Source organism: Aptenodytes patagonicus, chromosome 2 (assembly GCF_965638725.1).
Source record: "Aptenodytes patagonicus chromosome 2, bAptPat1.pri.cur, whole genome shotgun sequence".
NCBI lineage: Eukaryota > Metazoa > Chordata > Aves > Sphenisciformes > Spheniscidae > Aptenodytes > Aptenodytes patagonicus.
Window position 1 is genome coordinate 150,378,473 of NC_134950.1, and position 19,923 is coordinate 150,398,395.

Below are 19,923 nucleotides of genomic sequence, written 5' to 3' on the forward strand. Positions count from 1 at the left end.
GAAAAACACAGAGCTCTAGTACAGCAAAATACTGTACTATTTTTCAGAAAGGAGCACATATTGTCTAATGGGACTGTTGTGCTTGTCTAACCTATGTAAATACCATATTGAGAGATATAGATATAGATATAGATATAGGTCCAGAACAAAAGCAGAACTTACATGTTTAATTAAGGGGGGGGGGAGGGGGCAGGGGGAAAGGCTGCAGCAAGAGGAAAGTTCAACATAAACCAAAGTTTATGCTGTGGAGACGGGGATGAAAATAGGGAGTTCAACACAGGATCTTGGATTTCAGATATGTAGCTCAACTTCAGAGAGGATCAGGAGGATGGAGAATTGAGATGAAGGGAAAAAGGGTTGAATGCATGTGAGGAGGGGACAACCTGGGTTGAAGGATAAAGATGTATCTTCCCTGTTGCATGACCCAATGCAGCACAACCACTGGTTTGTGGCTCACCAGATATGATGGCTGCACCTGGAGACATCTGTCCATATGGTAGGGCAGAAGCCGAAGTTCTGTACTGCATAGTCCCCATATTGTAACGGAGCCAGTTGTTCAACAGTATTATTTCTTCCAGGTGTTAAATTGAAGAAATAACACCATAGAGTATGTACATAGTTAGCTTAGTTAATGCAAACCATGAGCTGGACCCTAAACATGTTGCACGGTCTTGATGCCCATAATGGACCAAGCTGTGGCAATCCAAGAAACAGAGGTCATCCTGGCCACAAACTACTAGAGCAGTCAGTGGTGTGACTTCATCTGCAAGCAAGTTGGGAAAAGACAAATGGACAATGAGCTGATGGATGTGCAGCAGATTGTTGTGCTGCTGTGGCCACTGCACAAAAATGTGCTAGTTGTTTTCAAGTCTTAACTCCCAAATTTCTGCTACTGGTTGCAGCTGCCCCCTACCCCCACAACCATCATTAACACCAGGCATTGACCCTCTACAGAAGGTCTGTACCACAGCTACTCCTGTGTCAGTTGTCTCAGCTAAGCACTTGTTAAGACCATTCCAGCATTAAAGTTTGCCCAGGCTTGCTGACCAAAAACCTAATCCCAACCTGATTACTTTTTGTTACACCAGTCCTAACACTTGTCTGGCTTCCTCTGCTGTGCCCAGCAGCAGATTTTGTTCTTTGGTCTCGACTGATCTAAAAAAGTTAACTCTACTCACAACTGTATGGGCCATAGTGATTACTCAGGCCCCCCACCAGCTCCAGATAATGAGTAAGAAAGGCCTTAGTGTGGAATTGCTTGGTATACTTCTGTAGATCCTAGTAAAGGTTGCTTTCTTGGAAAATGTGGCCACTGAAAAGCTATGTTTGAAACATATTTGGTTTTAATTTTAGCTGAAAATTTTTGTTCTATTTAAAAATTTCCCTCAGCTTTCCTTAAATTGACTACTTCAGTGACTACTGGTACCAACATACCCACCAAGAAATGTGTCCGTTCTGAATATTGTCCTATGCTGAGCACCACTACCCTGGCTGAATGAGACCTAATGGATTGCTCTGGCCCCCATTCCTCTCCTTAGCCCATCCCATCTTCCCTGTGGCCATCCTTGATAAAAAGCCTGGGTGCTGTGCACATATGGTTCATCACACAAAATTTTGTGTCAATATATATTTAGGTTTTTCCATCACAACAGAGAAATGGCACTGGCAAAATTGCTTTTTTCTCCTCTCACTTTTATTTCCATGCTTGCTTTCTTTTCTGTGTCATCCTTTAGCCTCTTTCAGTTCTCCTGTGACTTTAACTTACCCTGTTGACCAGTGCTACACTGAATTATGAACTTCTCTGTTAAACTTGGCCCTGTCGCAAGCATTCAGGGAGCCTTCTGGTTCTTCTTTCATTCCTGGGTCCCATAGCTATCACTGTACTGGACATATGTCGAATAAGGGTCACAACCACAGCCTTTGCTGGAGTTGCAAGGATGGGATGTGGGACTTGGAACTCCCAGGCCCTGTTTTGGACTTGGCTGCTTTGTGGTTTTCGAAGTTGAGTAACATCCTCAGAGCTCCTGATCACAAGCAGGCAAAGGCATTGTTTGGTGCAGTGTTGCTGGTGCCTGTGTCAATGTTGTTGCAAAGGCAGATTCATTGAAAGAGTATGTTTGAAGCATCTCTAGTTCAAATAATTGAACTTTAGCTGGAATTTTTTGGTTTCTCATTTTGAAAGGATGTTCCATTTCAAAAACTATTCCATTCTTTTAAAATCATTACAGAGCTCAAATAGGAATCAAAACTGCTTTGGATTGAACTTTTTGTTTAACCTCAGATTTTATTATTTTTTCATGCTGTCTTGCTTGCTAAAATGTTTCTCTTTAATTCCCCCCCCCCCCAAATTGCCAGTGAACCACTTTATCACTACATGAGATAATGAGACTGAGTTCCAGTTTCCACATCACAAAGTGCCTACCGCACCATGAATCTGAACTCTCTCTTTACCCCCACAGAACCTCTCCCTAACCATAGACTGAGGCATAGGCGTTAAGGCAGTACATGTGGGAGGTTTGTCATACTGCTGTCCTAGAGATAAGCAGAAAGCTTCACTGAACAAAGCTGCACTAGCATTAACCACACAGCTCTTAAAGCTAGATTATGGGCATATTCTAATTAATCACAATTACGCAAACTCATGCATTTGCGTATAGCACTGCACGGAGTTACAGGGAATTTGGCAGATGACTACTGGATGTGACTCAGCCAGGAAGGGGACCTCGGCGCTTGCCCCAGGAAATCAAGCTGAGTGGTGAGACTCGAGGCTCTCCCAGCCAGGGGAACAGGGGAAGAAACAAAGGCTCGTTTAAGAGTGCAGTGCCACTTCTCTGCAAAGTTACTGTATTTCCCTATTTAACAAGGAAGCTACCTCTCTGCTTCACGTCTGAGTTTTGCATGGCCCTTTAGTGATTCAGCTAAAATGCTGTGCTCCTCCTTTGAACTGGCAGTGTCAAAGGCAGCTGCCAGCGGGGCAGCACTCTAAATTCACAGCTCTAACACCTCGCTTTGACAATAGTAAACCTAATGCCTCAGCCAAATTCCCAATAGCAATACTATTCACCTTCTTGAGCCCTAATCAGCTATCAGCAGAGCTCCAAAGGGAGGGAGATGAATCTCAGTGGCAAACTCCCTCCAAGGCATTAAAGTCTATGTGCAGCTTCAATCTGTAATACTCACAACATCAAGCTTCGGGCTGCTTGCCCCATCAGGGTCCCATATTCGATTTTGTCCCTGTGGGGACTAATCCTGGAAGATCAAGTATTATTTATGGCTCTAAAATTATCTAGATCTTTTTCTCTCTGCAGCTGCGAAAGTAGGTAATTTTTAGACATTGCTCAGTTACAGAAGAACATATTGCTGGTTGTAGTCTATTTATTAACATGCAGGCACAACCCTCTGCAGAACAACAGCAAGTGCAAGTTCACTAAACAGGAAAACTCACTTTGGTTTGTTCCTGGAAGAGAATACAGAGGTATTCTCTCCGCTGACATGGATGCTGCAATTACCTATCAGTTGCTTTTTCCCAAATGAAGCAGAGATCCTCCCCTGACTTCTCAAATTCAAAAGCAGGTATCCTTCCAGGCTAGCACTGAATGCTTACAGGAGTGCAGTTGAGGGTGTCTCACCTGTACCTATCAGAGCCAAATAGATAACGGCATGTTAAAAAAGACAGAGAAAAGAAATGTTAAAAACTCTGCTTTTCATAATCAGACGCAATAAGCCCAGAAGACGTGTTGAAAAAACTATGTTGATATGAAAAGAAAAAAGACCAAAAAAAAAAAAAAAGCAGATTCTTAAATGAATGTGTGAATGAGAGTGAGCACTTGCAAGCAGTATTACAGTGGAATACAATGAACAGGGAGAATCTTCCCACTCTTCTTTCCTGAATGATTGATGTTATAATCAGGGATGCTGGAGCTACACAAGAAGAGAAAAATATAAGGCCATATTCTTGACTGGTGAAAATGAAAGCATTCACATTGTTTTCTATGGAACCACTGCTGTTTATGCCGCTGCAAGATATATCCCTAAGAGAGGTGAGATAATGTGCAAGGATGGTGAAGATAAAAGCACATAAGAGAAATGAAAACTTATCACAGGCACTGTGTTCCAAGTAAACACAGCTCATAACCTCAGGAAGCCTTCAAGGAGTTGTTCTTTCAGTTTTACTTGTGCTTTATAAATAACAATGAACGCATATACTTCTCTGTTATGAATGCCTCTCCAGCAATGACATGTTGTCATTAATCATTATAGGATTCATTATTAGCTTTCATCTGAGGTTTTTTTTCAGTGCAATAAAATGTTTTGCCTGTGCTTTTATTATACCAATGTACAATGTACAATTATACCAAGATACAGCTATGTCCTGATTATCTTTTTTAATACAAGAGGGACAATGCATACAGCCTTCCTTGGAGAGCATGGTTTGATTTTTACTGTGGAGCACAAGAAGTACTGAATGCAGTGACTGTATGCTAACCTCCCAGCGTGCACACTGCACAACTGTCACACAACTGCACAGAGCATTGCAAATTAGGACTGTGGGACCTAGTATGTTGCTGGTACTTTTATCTGCAAGTGCATGCTTCAGCTGACTATTGCTAATCCTTTCCTTTCTTCAGCATACAAAGTTTTTGTAGTTCATCTGTGAAGAACATAAATCTGAAACTATAAACCTCGCTTTGACAATACTAAACCTAATGCCTCAGCCAAATTCCCAATAGCAATACTATTCATCTTCTTGAGGTGAATAGTAAGACTAAGAAGCAGACAGCAAATTAAAGAAAATTTGAATTGCCCTCACTTAGGCTTTTCTATACTATATATAGGGGGCTTGAAGGATTTATTATTATTTATTTTAGCAACATGTAAACTTTTTTCTCAAATCATTCAAGCCTTTCATATTTTAAGATTTACTATAACTTTATAATATGCTAATTTATGATTAAAAAGTACAAAAGCAGATGAAAACAGGTTTTGAAAGTTCTCCAGACCTTACTGTTCTTATTGTCATCTAAAAATACTGCTGACAAACAGCTGAGAGAGAGGCAGTCCTTCTTTACGACTACCTCCCTACCCCTTCCAGTAAAGGCCAAAAGCTCAACAGCCCTCTCAGCAACTCCAGCAAAACTTGGGAAAAATTAGGCAATCCAACCAAGCGTCACGGAAAAAACTGGTATTCAAACAGCATGAAGAAACCTCCCTCTCCCATTTTGTTTAAGAAAATAACAACTTGACCAAATCTGCACAAAAGTCTGTGGCATGCAGGTATATGTATATATACCTGCTATACAGGGTCGTCACACTCCCAACATTCACACAGATTTCAGCGAGGCCAGGATTTCATTCCTGCTGTTACTTAGCATAAGATCTTCAGTGTCATCTTCTCTTAGGAAAGAAATTCTGCAGTTACTTTTTAGCAATACTTGGACTGGTTGAAAAGGATCTTTATTTTTTCCAAGGGGATGTGCAAAAAGGTTGAACTAGAAGGGCCCACTGTAAACTCAAATGGATAAACCTTACTGGTATTATCCTCCAGTATCCTATTTGAATACATGTTGAAAAGATTTTGCAGATTTCTGCTTATACTTCAGATATACTTCTTAAAACCACAAGTGTTCTGTTTTGATTTACACATAAGCACATCAAAGATTAAAGAGCAGGACAACTACAATAGAGCTGATGAATTCTTAATCTCAGAAACAGTGGTAAATTAAGGTAAAACACAGTCTCGTTACTGGTTGATCTTTTGTGATTAAGTATTAGTTATCTGCTATGTTTGACACTCTGTAGCCCTATTTATTTGATTAATTTAATTGTCGTCCTAATTAATTTAATTATTTTGTAGCAAGGGTTGAGAGGCTGGTGCATTCATGGTTCTCTACATGGAGCTCAACTGATTACCAGCGCCACAGTTTGCTGAACTGGTAAAAAGCCGCCGCCCGGTCCCCGGTGCCCCTTTCGCTTGTCTGGGCTTGACTGATGTGCCCTCGGCTAGTTTCTGTCTCCGCGCCGTTGTTCACAGATTAATGTAGGGGATGGGATTATTCACGGTGCGTTAAATTAAGCATGTAGATCAATTTTTTCAGGAGAGAGCCCCCAGTCCTTGCACTTTTGAAATGATGAGTGTACATAAGCAACTCTTCGACTTGCGAAGAGAAAAATAAAAAAAAAGGGGGGGGAAGGAGTGAAGGGAGGCTAGTTTCCCCGGAAGGACAGGAAAATGGGGGGGGGGGGGGGGAGGAGGAGCAGGGAAAGGGCATTTGGGGGTTGCTTTAGTTTGTCACTCCGCGAAACGGACGCATCTTTACAAAGCAACTTTTGAACAACCGGGCGACCTCGGGCTGGGCTCTCTCCGTCCCCCGGAGCTATCCGTGCCTCCCGCCACACACACACCGTGCCGCTCCGCGGCCGCGCAGGGGGCGAGCATCGGCCCCAGCCTTCCGCCGTGCACTGTAGGTTCCCGGCGGTCCTGGGCAGCGAGCCGCTCCGCGCGGTAGCCGGGTGCCCGGGGAGGCAGCGCCTCCCGGGACCTCCATGCGGCTCGCTGCCGTGGCCGAGCGGCAGCCCGCGGAGCGCGGCTGCGGGAGCGCTCCACCGCCGTCAGTGGTGGAGGGACGGTACAGCCCCGGCGCCTGCGTCCCACCGCGCTCCTGCGGAGGGTGGCGGGGGGCAGGGCGAGAGGGGCGGCCGGGACCCGGCCCCAGCCGAGTCGTCCGCCCGCCCTTTCGCAGCGGGAGGCGGCGATAACGCGGGCGCGCACGGCGGCGGGGAGCCCCGCATTAGCACCGCCGGCCGCGGAAACCGCCCCGAAAGAGAAAGAGAACTTGTTCGTCTCCGCCTGCCTCTCCGCCGCCCGCACATCCTCTCCCGCGGCGCATCCGCCCGCCCTCCGGGTCCTGTTCCCCCTGGGGCTCGGGGCTGGCCCGCCGGCTTCGGCTGGAAGATTTCCCCGCTCGTTTCCCTTAGAGGGGTTTTGTCGGTAGCGGTGTACCGAGGGGAGGCTCCGTCCCTAAGGCACCCTGCCTCACCCTGCGGGGGAAGGGAGCTGGGTGGGGGCAAGCCAGGAAGGGAGGATCTCAGTGGCTCTCCTAAAATCTATCACCAGGCGGCGAGGAGGGAAGAGTTTGGCACTTCGCAGGCGAGGCTGGGCTTGTTTTCCCCAGCGGTGATGCCGCTGGACTGAGAGCGGCGCGGCCGTGCAAGTTGGGGGGACGGATCCCCCCACCCCCCCGTCGCCCCCCAGACCCGGTTCAGCGCCTTCAGCCCCAGTGGCTCGTCCCTGCCGCCCCGCTAAATGAGAGCTGGTCCGAGGACAGGGCGACTCGGCGCCTGCTAGGGCTGCTCTCCGCCGCCCCCCCCGGACATTCCCACCCCTGACGAGGAGCGGCGCGCACCCCGCACCCCGGAGAGTTGTCTCGGCAGGCTCCGTGCTATGGCGAGGCTGCGGAGAAGCAAACTAGCCGCTGGATTTCTATTACTTTTCCAGTGCCTGAGCGAGCGCTGCCAGCTCGGCGGCGGGGAGACGCCGAGGCAGAGCCGCGGTAAGCGAGGCCGGTACCTGCCGGGCGGGGCCGGCCCGGGCAGCGCCGCGGAGCCCGGGGCAGCGCGGCCGGGCGGGGGAGGATCGGGGTCAGGGAGCCGCGCCGCCTTCCCGCAGCACCGGCGCGGTGTGGGCTCCGCCGGCAGCTCCGCGAGCCGCGCACCCGGAGAGGGCAAACGCCGTTTGGGGGTTGTCTCCCCCTGCTCCCGAGGGAGGCCCGGGGTGGCCGCGGTCCCGGCTTTCCACACCTCCCTCCCCCGGCGTCTCCAGAAAGAGCTCTCCATTACTTCATTTATTTATTTTGATGAGAATTCGGGACTTTCCTCCTTTAATAGACCTGCCCCACGATCACCGGGAGCCGGTGCTGTTCCCCTCCCCAGCGCCTTCGCGGGGTCCCCGGAGCCTCTTTCCCAGCCACGTACGAGACGTTCCCGAAGGCGAAAGGGTCCCACCCAAGCGCCGGGAAGAGAGGGACGGAGACACCAGCTCCCCCGGGAGCCCCAGGCAGCGGGGAGCGGCGGGCCGGGGCGCCCCGGCGACCTCCCCCCGCCCGCCTGCAGTGGGGCCCCGCTGCTTTCCCGGCAGCGAGCCGTGGAAGGGGAGGCAAAGTTTCCCCGCGGATCCTGCCTGGGAGAGCTAGCGGGCACTCTCCTCCCCCGCGGAAGTCAGTAGCTTGCAGCCTTCCCTGGAAACCGGGCGTTGAGGGAAGGAGCGAGATCATGGAAGAAGCCCCACAGGGCTGTGGGACCCGTTCGTTAGGAGCGAGAGGCTCGCGCTGTTGACTTAAGTTTGTTTGTGATAGTATTAGGGTCCTCTTGTCAGTCCTCGGAGACACCTGTTAATGCACGACACACAGCACCTGTAGTGCTTTCCCTCGGGCCACTGTTTCCCACAGCGTGGGGTTCCCTTTTGATCACTAAAGCCTTCTGTATCCCGCATTCCTGTGCTGTGGAGGGGAAAGCTGCTAAAGGAAAGCTTGGTGTGTTTGCGGATAGGTATTTAAGGAACAAGTGAGGAAAGTCGTGGGTTTTGTGTGTCAGGGGACCTTGCTGCAGCAGCTTCTAGCTTATAGCTATTTTCAAAAGCTGTGCCTTTATATTCGAAATACCAGCCAGATTATTATCAGATGAAACATGTCCACTGGCCTCCCTGGTGCAACAGAATTTCCCCTTCTTCCTTTTCTAAAAGGTTTGGTACAAATGTGAAGAGTTTTGTGGTCACAGCGTAACTGGCCTGAACAAGAGAGACTGGGGAGTTTGGAGTGTCCGGTGAGATAATGTGCCAGAGCGAGCGGGGATTTTCCCAGGCAGGGGCCTACCGCTGGGTTTGGGAATTGCTAAATGACAAGGTAGCTCAGCAGGTTGCTGGGGCTCACATGTCACTTGGGGCCAACGGGAAAAACCAGGAGGAGACTCTTCACGTACTGCCGCAAAATTTGTGCTGCTGCTCTCAGGGCTTTAGGCAACAAATGTTGGTATTTGTTAATGTTAGTTATAAGGACAAATAAAGTGTGGTGGTGAGATTAGAAAAAGAAAATGACTATATTGTGTGGCAGTGGACTGAGCTCACAGAGTCTATTAATCTTCCAGCCATTGTATCTGGAAAAGAAAACGTCAGTGCTAAATGAAATATAATTTATCAGTGGGCAAATAATCACTGCACATCACTGATTTAGGCTATTAAGTTGTAATAGTCATCAATGTCTGCACCAGGAGGTGCTAAATAGAAGACACACCAACAGCTTGCTTAGCTGTAAATCATTTATTAGTCTTGTGTCTTCCTGAATGTGATACGAAGTATCAAGGAGTTTTTAATAAGGCAAATGTTATTTTGATATTTAATCCATTCTGAAGAAAATATACCAAGCAATTGTGTTCTTCAACTAGTAAGATGGACAATCTGATGTCAGTTTTGACAGCTAGGTGTTTATAACCTTGGCATCTTTTCCTTCCCTCTTGGTTAAAAAGACTGTATTATGACAGCAATAATTAAATGTCATTAACATAATCAGAGTTGTATTTAACATGTTTTCATCATGCCTTTTTTTTGTTTTTAATACTGCTCTTCTTTGGAAAAAATGCAGTGAGGGACCGTGTCTAATCAGTAAGAACAGGGTAATTATTATGTAAAGCCAGGGAAATTCAATTTCAGACTCTGTGAGTCGAAATAAAAAGTGCTGTTTCAAAGTTTTACTCTATTTAGTATCTACTGTATACCTCAGACAGCTCAGATAAAAACTTTGAAGAATTAAAGTAAAAAATAAATCTTTGAAGTAGCTGCAAATTCTTAAAGGGAGGCTGTTTTGACATATTCTTTGAATACGCGGTAGCAAAACACCTTATTGAAACTGAATGAAATAACAGTAGCAAGAAATGCAAATGTTTAGTATGCCCTGGCAGAGCTGGAGCCAGGAGAGGGTGTCTGAGGATGCTACCAAAGGGGTATGCCATGATTCCAAGAGACAGAAAAAAATGCACAGGCATTTTTTGCCTGCTCCTCAGAATTACCTTGCTGGGTAAAATCAGGTCAGATCAATTCAAGTCAAATCATTTTCGAGGCATGCCGGAACTCGTCGGGCTGCCTCTGGGTGTTTTGAAAATCCAGGTTTTTGTGACCAAGGTGTGAGCCCGCGAGGCTGCGCTGGCAGGAGCGGGGCTGTCCCCGCTAGAGGGCACAGCGGCAGCCGCGCAGGACGCGGCTCTTCTCCAGCAGCGCTCCATCCATCCTCCCCTGTGCCTGGTCAGAGCTTCGTTTTTGCTGACAAAATTGCTATAAATCAAGGATGAAGGTTCTTAAACGTAAGGTTTGTGTGCGTGTGTGTCTTACAGTAACCAAACTGAATATGACATGAATTTAGTGAACTGAAGCAAATGGTCTTTTGAAAGCTCGCGCAACAATTAAGGCTCCCAGTTGTTTAAGTGAGGGCTCACTGCTTGTTGAAGTGTTGCCACAAGAAGCCTTGAAAATGTTACATCCTTTTGCAAACACCATCAGTCAGAATTAGGAGGCTGTTATTGTAATTTTTCTTCTGTCAAAGCATATTCCAGAATCCTGGTATAATTTATATCCATTGCACTGCAGCTGTCTCCAAGCATCAGCATTCAGAAAGGGGTAGAATTATATTTTATGGGATAAACTACTACTAAGCAGTGTTTATCTAGCATTTATCTGCTGCTGAAAGAGTCACATTTTCTGTATTGCCTGAGCTTTACTCTGTTTAAAAAAAAACAAACAACCGGAACCAAACTTTCATCGTTACACATTTGAACCTTCAGCTTTTATCTTAGAAGCATCAAAAAGAATGCAATATTAGACAACATGTGTGTCAGGTATTTTTTACACTTTGCATTCAAAATTACTTTTTTTTTTTCTGTACATGATATGTAAATGGGGACAATTGGGTTAGAGGATCCCAGTGACATTTAAGAGTAAATCCTATTTACGTATCATATGTATTTTACTAAGAATTCCCTCTAAAGAAGTAATCTTTTTTAACTTTCAACCTGGTTCTTACTTTTATTTTTGTGCCTTTTGCCATTGTCATTTCCTCTGAAAGAGTGGTTTGAAATATTTCTAGTAAATAGTGGGTAAATTAAGACTATGATAAGGTTGACTTAGGTATTAAATTCAGTTTCACAGAAACTCATTTCCATAAATTTAGAGTAAGATCAATACTCATAGTTCATTGAAGGTTTAAAAATCCCTTGGGGAAGCAATGTTTTTGTTTGGCTGTAAATATTCCTCTTCAGAGTTTACATCCTCACACAGGCACTTAAAACCCAGCAAATGCTTGACTCAGATGCTAGGTTTTATCTGACACTTAACTTGGAGTTGATGATAAATAACAGGGAAACCAGCCCTCTACACTATAAACAAACGTAGAAAATGAGGAAAAGGTCTTTACAGTTTGAAAAGTTCTGTTGTGGGCAACAATTTATTAGCAACACATACAGGCCATTTAAAATGCTGGGACAACATCTACTGCCTTGCTGAATACCAGATTCCTCAAAAAAAATTTGCAGTTCAGGAGAGCTCTTTCCTTTAGGGGAAGAGACTCCTGAGACCATGAGGGAATTCATAATGTCAGGTGATGAGAGAGACCCACTGAGGAAAATAGTCACAGACTTATGGTGAGTTAGCATTTTCATTAAGGACTTTTTGGCACATTTTTGGCGGAGCAGTGCTGCAGGTCCCTGCACCTGCACAGACCTCAGGAGATGGAGGTTTGGACCTGAAGCTTGTGTTTCCTGCAGGACTACTGTGCAGCAATTCCCTGTCAGTTGCTTTGCTTTAAATTATGCTGAAGACAACTATCACACAAGAAATATGCTCAGCTGAATCCTACTAGTTTTTTCCACAAAGGAAATAAAAATTTCTTATTAAAAGAAATAAAAATAAAAGCATCATTTGACTCTGTTTTTGATAAAAGTCACTGTGGTTTCATTGGACTGTCAAAGTACTGAGCAGTTCTGCTGCTGGTAACTTTGAAAGCACTGGCAAAAAGGAAGCTCTGTAGCAGCCTCAGTTTCAAAACTTATCGAGGCCGCAGTCTCTTAGACTGAGAACACAGCTGGGGTAACTGGTGTGAGTGTATTTTGAATTCCCGGTGTGATTCATGCTTCCTGAGGAAAATGAATACCAAAGCAATTTAGGAAGGCAGTAGTTAAGGTAAGCGTGTGCTGGGGCTCTCTACAGAGTGAACAAAAGGTAATTTGACAGGAGCATTTCTCATCCAGTACAAGGAAATGTTGCAAACGTGCCAGCAGTGTGAAATTATATCCAACTATTAGGTTTGATGAGGGCTGAGCTGGGAGTGTTAATGCAGTGCAATTGGCAGATGTCATATTTACTAAACTGGAGAACTGCATAATCACAGCAAGAACTGGAAGAACCCAGGAGATTACTTTCCATGGAAAAGTATGCAGAGAAACCATACTAAGTGCACGTGGGTTTTGTTTTTGTTTGTGGCTTCTGACAAATGAGCATAAAATATTGCCCTGAGGTAATGTTTGTGCGTGCTGGATGCTGTGTCTCATCATGGAACACTTCCTCCGCTTCCTCCTCTTCTCTTTTTCCTCATCCAACTAATAAACTTAGCTTCAATTAGCACTCCTTGCTGTCAACATTGAGCAATCAGTTGTGCTAAGTGTCCTTGTAAATTCTGGGTTTGAAAGAGCTTGTGTAACATTTTCATCTCCCTCAACCAAAAGGCAGTGCGTAGGAGTGTGTTTTCAAGTTGGATTTGGCCCAACTACTTTTTTCTCTTCTGAAACAAGCAAATGGAGCAGGTTCTTAGGCTAGAGCCAGGGTCAAGCTTGACACTTGAGTTGAACACACCATTTCAAAAGTGGCAAACATCTTGATGGGGTGATACATCAAGAGAAATGTAAGGATTAATAGGAAGATAGATACAAGACGTCACAAGAGTGATGCATCTGCTCTACTCGTCAATGGTAAGATCCCAACAGGAATATTCCCTTCAGTTTCAAGCACTGCACTTTAAGAAATATGTGGACTAATTCAGGAGTGTCATACGAAGAAAAAAAGGAAAGAACACTGCTAGAGAGAATAAAACCAAGAGGTGACATGGTAACAATCTTGAAGTGTGTAAAAGGCTTCCACAGAGAAGGGAATAACTTGTCCTCAACTTGTCCTCACTACTCCTCAGAAGTAATGACTTAAATTGCAGCAAGGCAGACTTCTAAATGTTAAGGCTAGGGGAGCAGATTATCTCTGAGTAGTCTTCATCACTGAAACAGGTTAGATAAACGTATGTCCGAAATGTCATTCTGTCCAGAAAGGCAGCTGTTCCTGCCTTGGAGCAAATGGCTGGACAATGTGACCTTTCAAGGTCTCACCCAGCTATCTTGAATCATTCTGCGTGGGTATCTTTAAGTACACAAGAGTTCACCTTGAACTCCACAGCTAGATAAAATACAAGCATGAATTCAAGTGCTCTCTTAGCTCAAGGCCTCTGTCTCTCATTTGTCAATGATATATGTGACTTTAATGTGATTTTAATGTACACTTTCTGTGGTTGCAGACAAAGTAAAGACATTTAAAATGCTGCTTTAGTTAGAGTTCTTATGTCATGAAATAAGGCTTTTAAAACCAGATTTTGTTCTTACTTAGTTTAGAACTTTTATCTTTTAATATGAACACTACCTAGGTTCCATTATAAGCAGATAGGTTTGTTTGGGTTTTTTTCTTTCAAGATATTCTCATAGTGACTTTTTTGGACTTTAGGCAGGCATCACTTCACCCATGTCATTTTATTGAGTGAAAAATCCTTGACTTGAATAGGGAGTGTTCCACAAATGGAATATATAAACCTTTCCATTTAACCTATCTCTGGTAACATTTCAAGTATATGTTGTTTCACAGTTGGTGCTAGGAGCTCTGGTCCTTTTCTTTATAGATGTAATTGAACTGTGTCAAAGGGCTGCTTATGTTACAGGGATGAAATGCCATTTATAGTTTTTACTGCAGCTTTCCTTAATTGCTGTAGTTAGTAGGGCAGACTCTGTTGGAAGTTTCATCTGCATTTAGTAGCAGACTAGGATGCAGTGGTTATCCAGTAATAAGCACTTTGAGTCGTATTTAATTTTTTCTTCTATTCAAGCATGATCTTCCCCCCCCCCCCCCTTTGGTCATAATGTGAATCCTGTAAATAATAAATGGGCAATACTGCATCTGGGCTGAATAATTATAGCTTTCCTCTTCACAAGAGTTGTTAGCAGGCTGATTGTAAAAGGGAAGTATCATCCATTGCAACTTCAGTGTTTTCTGAAGGGTGAAGTGTTAAAGAGAGGGGAGTTCATCACTATGCAGGTTCTTCTTTTGATGAGTCAGCAGTTGAACTAAAAATCCATTGGAAAATGCTACCTTGGCCTCCATAGAGAATTGGGAGCCAGTATGAGTCTTTATTAATATAGTTGCTCCCTGATATTCTCCAGCTACATGTTTCTACTTTCCTGTGTGGGTGTATGTGACTCTCCTTTTGAATTTGCAAGCCAGACAGTATGTATTTGCAATTCAACCTCAGTCACGCTGAGATATAAACCCAACGCCCTCTGTTAGGAATCCTTTTGTGGCAGGACTGGTTTCAGAGTTCCTAGGCTCTTCTCTCCCATCCTTCATCTCCTTGTTGCCCTTCCTGCCTGCTTTGGAGACTGCTTCCTCCTCACTTGCAGTGTTTCAGTAGTTTATCTGGCCATGCCCTAGGTCAGATGGATCAGACCTGCCTTCGTTAGTCAAGTGAGATTTAAAAAAGAGAGAGAGACAGAAAAGACTGCATTTTGGAAGAGGTAGCGGAGGTGAAAATAAAATTATGAGGAGAATGAACATAGTCTTTTTAAACCTCTGAGCATTATAAATACTTGTAGAACAACAAAAAAACTCTGGAAAAGTAGAATACTTGACTTCTCTTTAATACTACCAGGTGTTATATAGGCTTAGTCAAAAATGTTCAAGGAAACAACTAGTTGAATTTGGAAAATTATGGAAAATTATGTCAAAGATGACGTGCTCTTGTCAAATATTTCAACTGGGAAGTGTCAAAACAAGTAATTTTGAGTTTCTTATTTTGATGATGATAAAATGTCTCATTTCAAATTTTTCATTTTGATTTTTAAATTAAAATTATTATATTAGGATGCATAGGCATAATTGAAAAGCACTTTGTTTTGGAGTTTGTGTGTGTGTGTATATATACATATTTCATTTCATATCCTACAGCAAACATTGACTATTTACTTTTAATCAGAACAAGATCAAAATTTTGACTTAGGGTGGGAAATTAACTTTCTAGTCATCTCTAATTGAGACTTACCATTGTTGAGAATTTGGCTACATACTGTAAGCCCTATAAGAACAGACCATTTTATCTTGTAGAAACCTTACTTTTATTTGATGACAGGAAAAGGGGCAATGGCTGAAAAAGCCAGTCATCTTGACCATCCAGCTGGTTGGGTTTTTTTACTTTATAGCAATTTTTCTCGTTCAGGTTGCTTCTTGGTTAATATGATATTCATGAGACAACTAAATTAAAAGAGAGCACATTTTCCAGATTGCAGCTGCTGTAAAGATAATAGATTTATGGTTTATTTGCAGTGAAGGCATTTATGGACTAGAAGCTTAGCATTTGGTGTATTGCAGAAACCTGACCTCAATATCAACACAATTTATTCGTGGTTCCTATTTAAACATATATATACTGATCTAAGTTGTAATCTCAAAAAAAAAAACAACCAGATAGGGTGAATGACCATTATAGATTATCATCAGTTCTGGTTTCCATTTACTTTTTATTACATCTGTTATTCATTTTCTTTAAAAAGAGTTTTTTGAATAAAGTATATGTAATGCAATGCTTTTTAGTTTATTATGCAAATTATGCAAGACAATAATTGAAATGTATAGTTGTACACTGTGGAAGTACACAGCTTTTCGTATTTGCATTCAACCACAGAAAACTGAAGGGGTCTTTCCTCTATTAAACATCAAGCTAAGCAAAACCATAATTGCTTCCAATTTTGTTAATGTTAATGTATTTGCCCTTCCCAAACCTTCTCATTTCACTTCTAATACTGCAAACTGTTGGAGGCATTTCCATCTTTCCAGTGCACAAATAAAATAATAATAATAATAATAATAGTAAGTTGTCCTAGCAATTTCTTTCCTAGGATAGCATAGCTAGAAGGGACCACCTAGGTCATCAAGTCTTTCCCTGGGATGAGAAGCCATTGTGTCATGGATGTCTGTTCCACATGCCCCCATGTACTGCAGGCCATCAGTAATGCTCTTTGCCATAACAGTCTTCAGGCACATGGTAAAATAGCAGCAGCCGCAAGTATAATGTACCACAGAAGATAACGAGGGCATTGACAACCGTTTAAGTTTCTACAATAGCAAAGAATTTTTAATTTTAGTATGCTTCGTTTGAAAGCTTGTCTTTCTTTATCTGTTTTTGCTTAGCCTGTTTTTCTGTATTTTTTGACCTAATGTACTTGGCTCTTTCAGCCCCTGTTTTGTTTCATGCATGATTACATGGACACTTATTACAGAGCTGGTAATACTGGTTTTGTTTCAATTCCGAGCCATTTTCTAGAATAGCATAAATGACCTGCAAAATGACTCTTCCTATAGTAAACTTGTCAGTTTGAATGGAGAAAAGGAACTACCATTATCTTTTGTCAGCCTCTTGAGCTAGCCATGTATACATCCTGAAAAGGGGTCTAGTGTTTAAACGGAGGCAGGTTTATAGTCTGCCTCAGCTGAGATGCCTGAGGATTGGCAGTTCTGCCATACCAAGGTCAAACTTTGTACTTAATTGTGGGTTTGGGGTTTGTTTTGTTTTGGTTTGTTTTGTTTTGTTTTTTCTGGGTATGAATTTGTGTTATTTCAGCTCCTTGGACTAATTTTAATCCTTTAACATTGTGTCTTAGTGCAAGCTTGAATCCAGCTTGTGTTCCTAACTTTGTTTAGGTACTCTCTGAGGTTCAACCCCAGACTTTGATTCCCATCACTCATCAGCATGAAATTTGTGCGCTCTACTTCTCCATTGCTGTTTGCAGGCCACACTTGTCTTACAGCTTTCTCAATTATTCCCATAATCATCATAGCTATACACTTTATATTCATTAGTATTCTTATTCTTGGAAGACCTTGTGGAGGCAAGGTAATATCCTAATTTTACAAATAGGATGGTGGTTTTGAAAAAGTTACTACCTTGCCAAAGTTTAAAATGCGTTGTTAGTGTCTCAGAGCGTGAGAGTTGCTTTTTTCTGCAATTGCCCATTTATCTTTCCAGTTTCCCCTTGCTTCACCAAAGTCAGGGCTGTAATTTCTCTCTTCATTCTCATCCTTGAATTTCCTAATCTAAGCTTTTAAATCCCAGTCAGATCTTTGATCAAATAACCTGTGTCTATCTGGAAAAAAATCCAGATTAGAGTTGACTAAGGGCTCTGATCAGTGCAGAGACAACAAGGCTTAGTTTGGGACTGCTGTAGACTTTGCCATTTCTGATGTTCTCCTCACCCAGGCTTGCAACAGGAGAAGGATGTGCCTCGCAGCTGTTTATACAGGAGATCCCAAACTGCCACATTTTGTAGTCTAATGTAATAAGTTTCTTTCCTAAACACAAGTGTGTCTGAAGGATAGACAAATACTGGGTCAGATTTCTGCTGGTTGGCACTTTGACAATTTGGAAGGACTATGTCCCAATCTTTTTGGTTTTGCCATTGGGTTCTTGGAGATAAGAGAACGATGGTGTTTCACAAACTGTAAAATTATTTTTTCTGTAATTAAAATTTGAGAATAATAATCCAGATTCAGTAATTACTAGTCAGAAGAAAGATTTCCAAAGCAATCAGTTCGCAGCACTGCTGACTCGAATTCTTTGACTATTTAAAAAGTTTATCTTTCTCAGAAAATGAGCATTTTAAGAGGTAGAATACTATTATTTTGTTGCACAAATATGATAGCAGCTTTTACTGGGAGTGTATCTTCATGAACTTTTAAGCAGAAAGATTATTGACAAATGCTGTATAACACGTATTTATACAGGGTCCACATACAACACTGTGCCTCTAATGCTATAAATCATGCTGAAGTTTCCTGTAGAGTAAGTATCTGGCTGAAAACAGAACTGACAGATCTTCTAATACAATCAGTGCTTTTCAGCGTCTGCTGTTTTATCACTGTTGGTGTTTTTTTTGTTCTGCAGAAATAGTGATAGGTTTAAAAAAATATATTAGATTTCAAAACGCTGTTATTCTTAGCTTGCAAAGTATATGAGTTCCACCCCCGCCTTAATTTGAAAAGGAATTTAAATTATCTTTTCCACATTAATAAAGCCATCAGTGGAGGGAAAAAAAAACAACCCAAAACAACACAACAAACCGCCGCCACCACCACCAAAAATCAAATTTCATCCCTAGGCTCCAGTTATGGAAAACTTTCCTTATTTAGTATTGCACTTACATTGCTACTTTTAAGTAAACATTTATGCAAGTGGCATCCTACAGATGGGTGGACTGAAAAAGATGCAGATGTTTAAGATTGCTCTCTAATCTTGGAGCTTGGAATTTAGTTGACCCAAAAGTCCCAGGCCATTTGCAACAGTGGCAGTAAGTTTTGCAGCATTGTTGCAGGTCCTGAAAAAGTTTCTGGGGAGAAGGATCTTTCAGTTTGCAGAAAAGACTGACTGCCACCTCCCCATATTATTGTAGTGGACAACAGCAGAGGACTACAGAGACTAATCTCTCCTCTAATGCATGCATGTTGCATTCCCCTTTAAGAGCTGGGCGTTGGGATTTTATTTTGATTTTATTTTTATTTTATTTTTTTCTTAATGATGTGCAAGACACATTGAAGAAATGCACGTACTAAATATTCGCTTAGATTTTATGATCTGTCTCCAAGGGACTGAAAAGTGGCCTGAGCTTGAGAAGCAATAAGCACACACAACTCACATCAAATTTAAGTGTAAACACTTATTACATGCTGCTTCTTGAATGCAAATTTAGGGGTTTTTGTTCTACTCTTTACACAAACAAAATTGCTGTTAACTTCAAGGGGTGACCCAGAGATGTTAATGAATCACATTTTTTTCCCCAGGCAGGCATAGATAATAATCTGAAGGTGAGGTCTTCAGGATAGGAAGTTATGTCCAGCTTTATCTGCAGAAGTTTGCTGTAGTTAGTGTAGGCTGTAAAATAAAAACAATTCTTTTAGCTTTAGCCTTGACCCTCCCATGCCTATATTTGAATTTCATTATTTTATCCCTATTCTGCTGTTTTATGGCACAGCTTAGTGGAGGTGCATACCAAGCCAGCATTCCTACTGAAATTTAAAAACTCTGTGGCCAGGGAGATTGTCCAGTGTTTGGTTATGTCTTGCACCGACACAATCATGTTTTATTGAACATCATAAATGCACTGCAGTTTTAATTTCATCTCTCTAATTATCTGAGAGTCTTTGAGACTGATGCTGGTACAGTTGTAGAGCTAGCCAGTTGGCTCTCTTTTTCCAGCAATCTATAGTTTGGAGATCTAGGGAAAGTTTTTTTTTACTTTTAAGTAGAATTCAAATCCATTTTGAGGTTTTCCATAAAGTAGGAGAAGGCAAAGAGAGGAAAGATGTAAATTCACTGTAGAAAGAAAAATAGGTGCTACACTTGCAAGTCTCAATTTGGCACAGCACTTAAAACTGTGACTGAAGTGTGTGCTTGAAGAGAAGTTCATATGTAAAGTCTTCGCTCAACTGACTTGTGCTAGAACACACTGGTAGGTGTTGCTAAAATGTTTATAGGGCCTTTTATATCTAGAATTTAAGTTAGGAAAAAAGAGGTTAAATTCTGCCCTCACATACTT

At 42.7% G+C, this 19,923-nt stretch overlaps 1 protein-coding gene across 1 annotated transcript in view; it reads left to right on the forward strand.

Moving 5' to 3' along the window:
- The first annotated feature begins 7,126 nt into the window (after positions 1–7,126).
- Positions 7,127–19,923, forward strand: part of PLXDC2 (plexin domain containing 2) — a 288,625-nt gene continuing 275,828 nt past the window's right edge. The window contains exon 1 of the mRNA XM_076331665.1: positions 7,127–7,550. Within this exon, the coding sequence (XP_076187780.1) occupies positions 7,442–7,550 (109 nt within the window). The 5' untranslated portion in view covers positions 7,127–7,441. The remainder of the gene's footprint in view (positions 7,551–19,923) is intronic.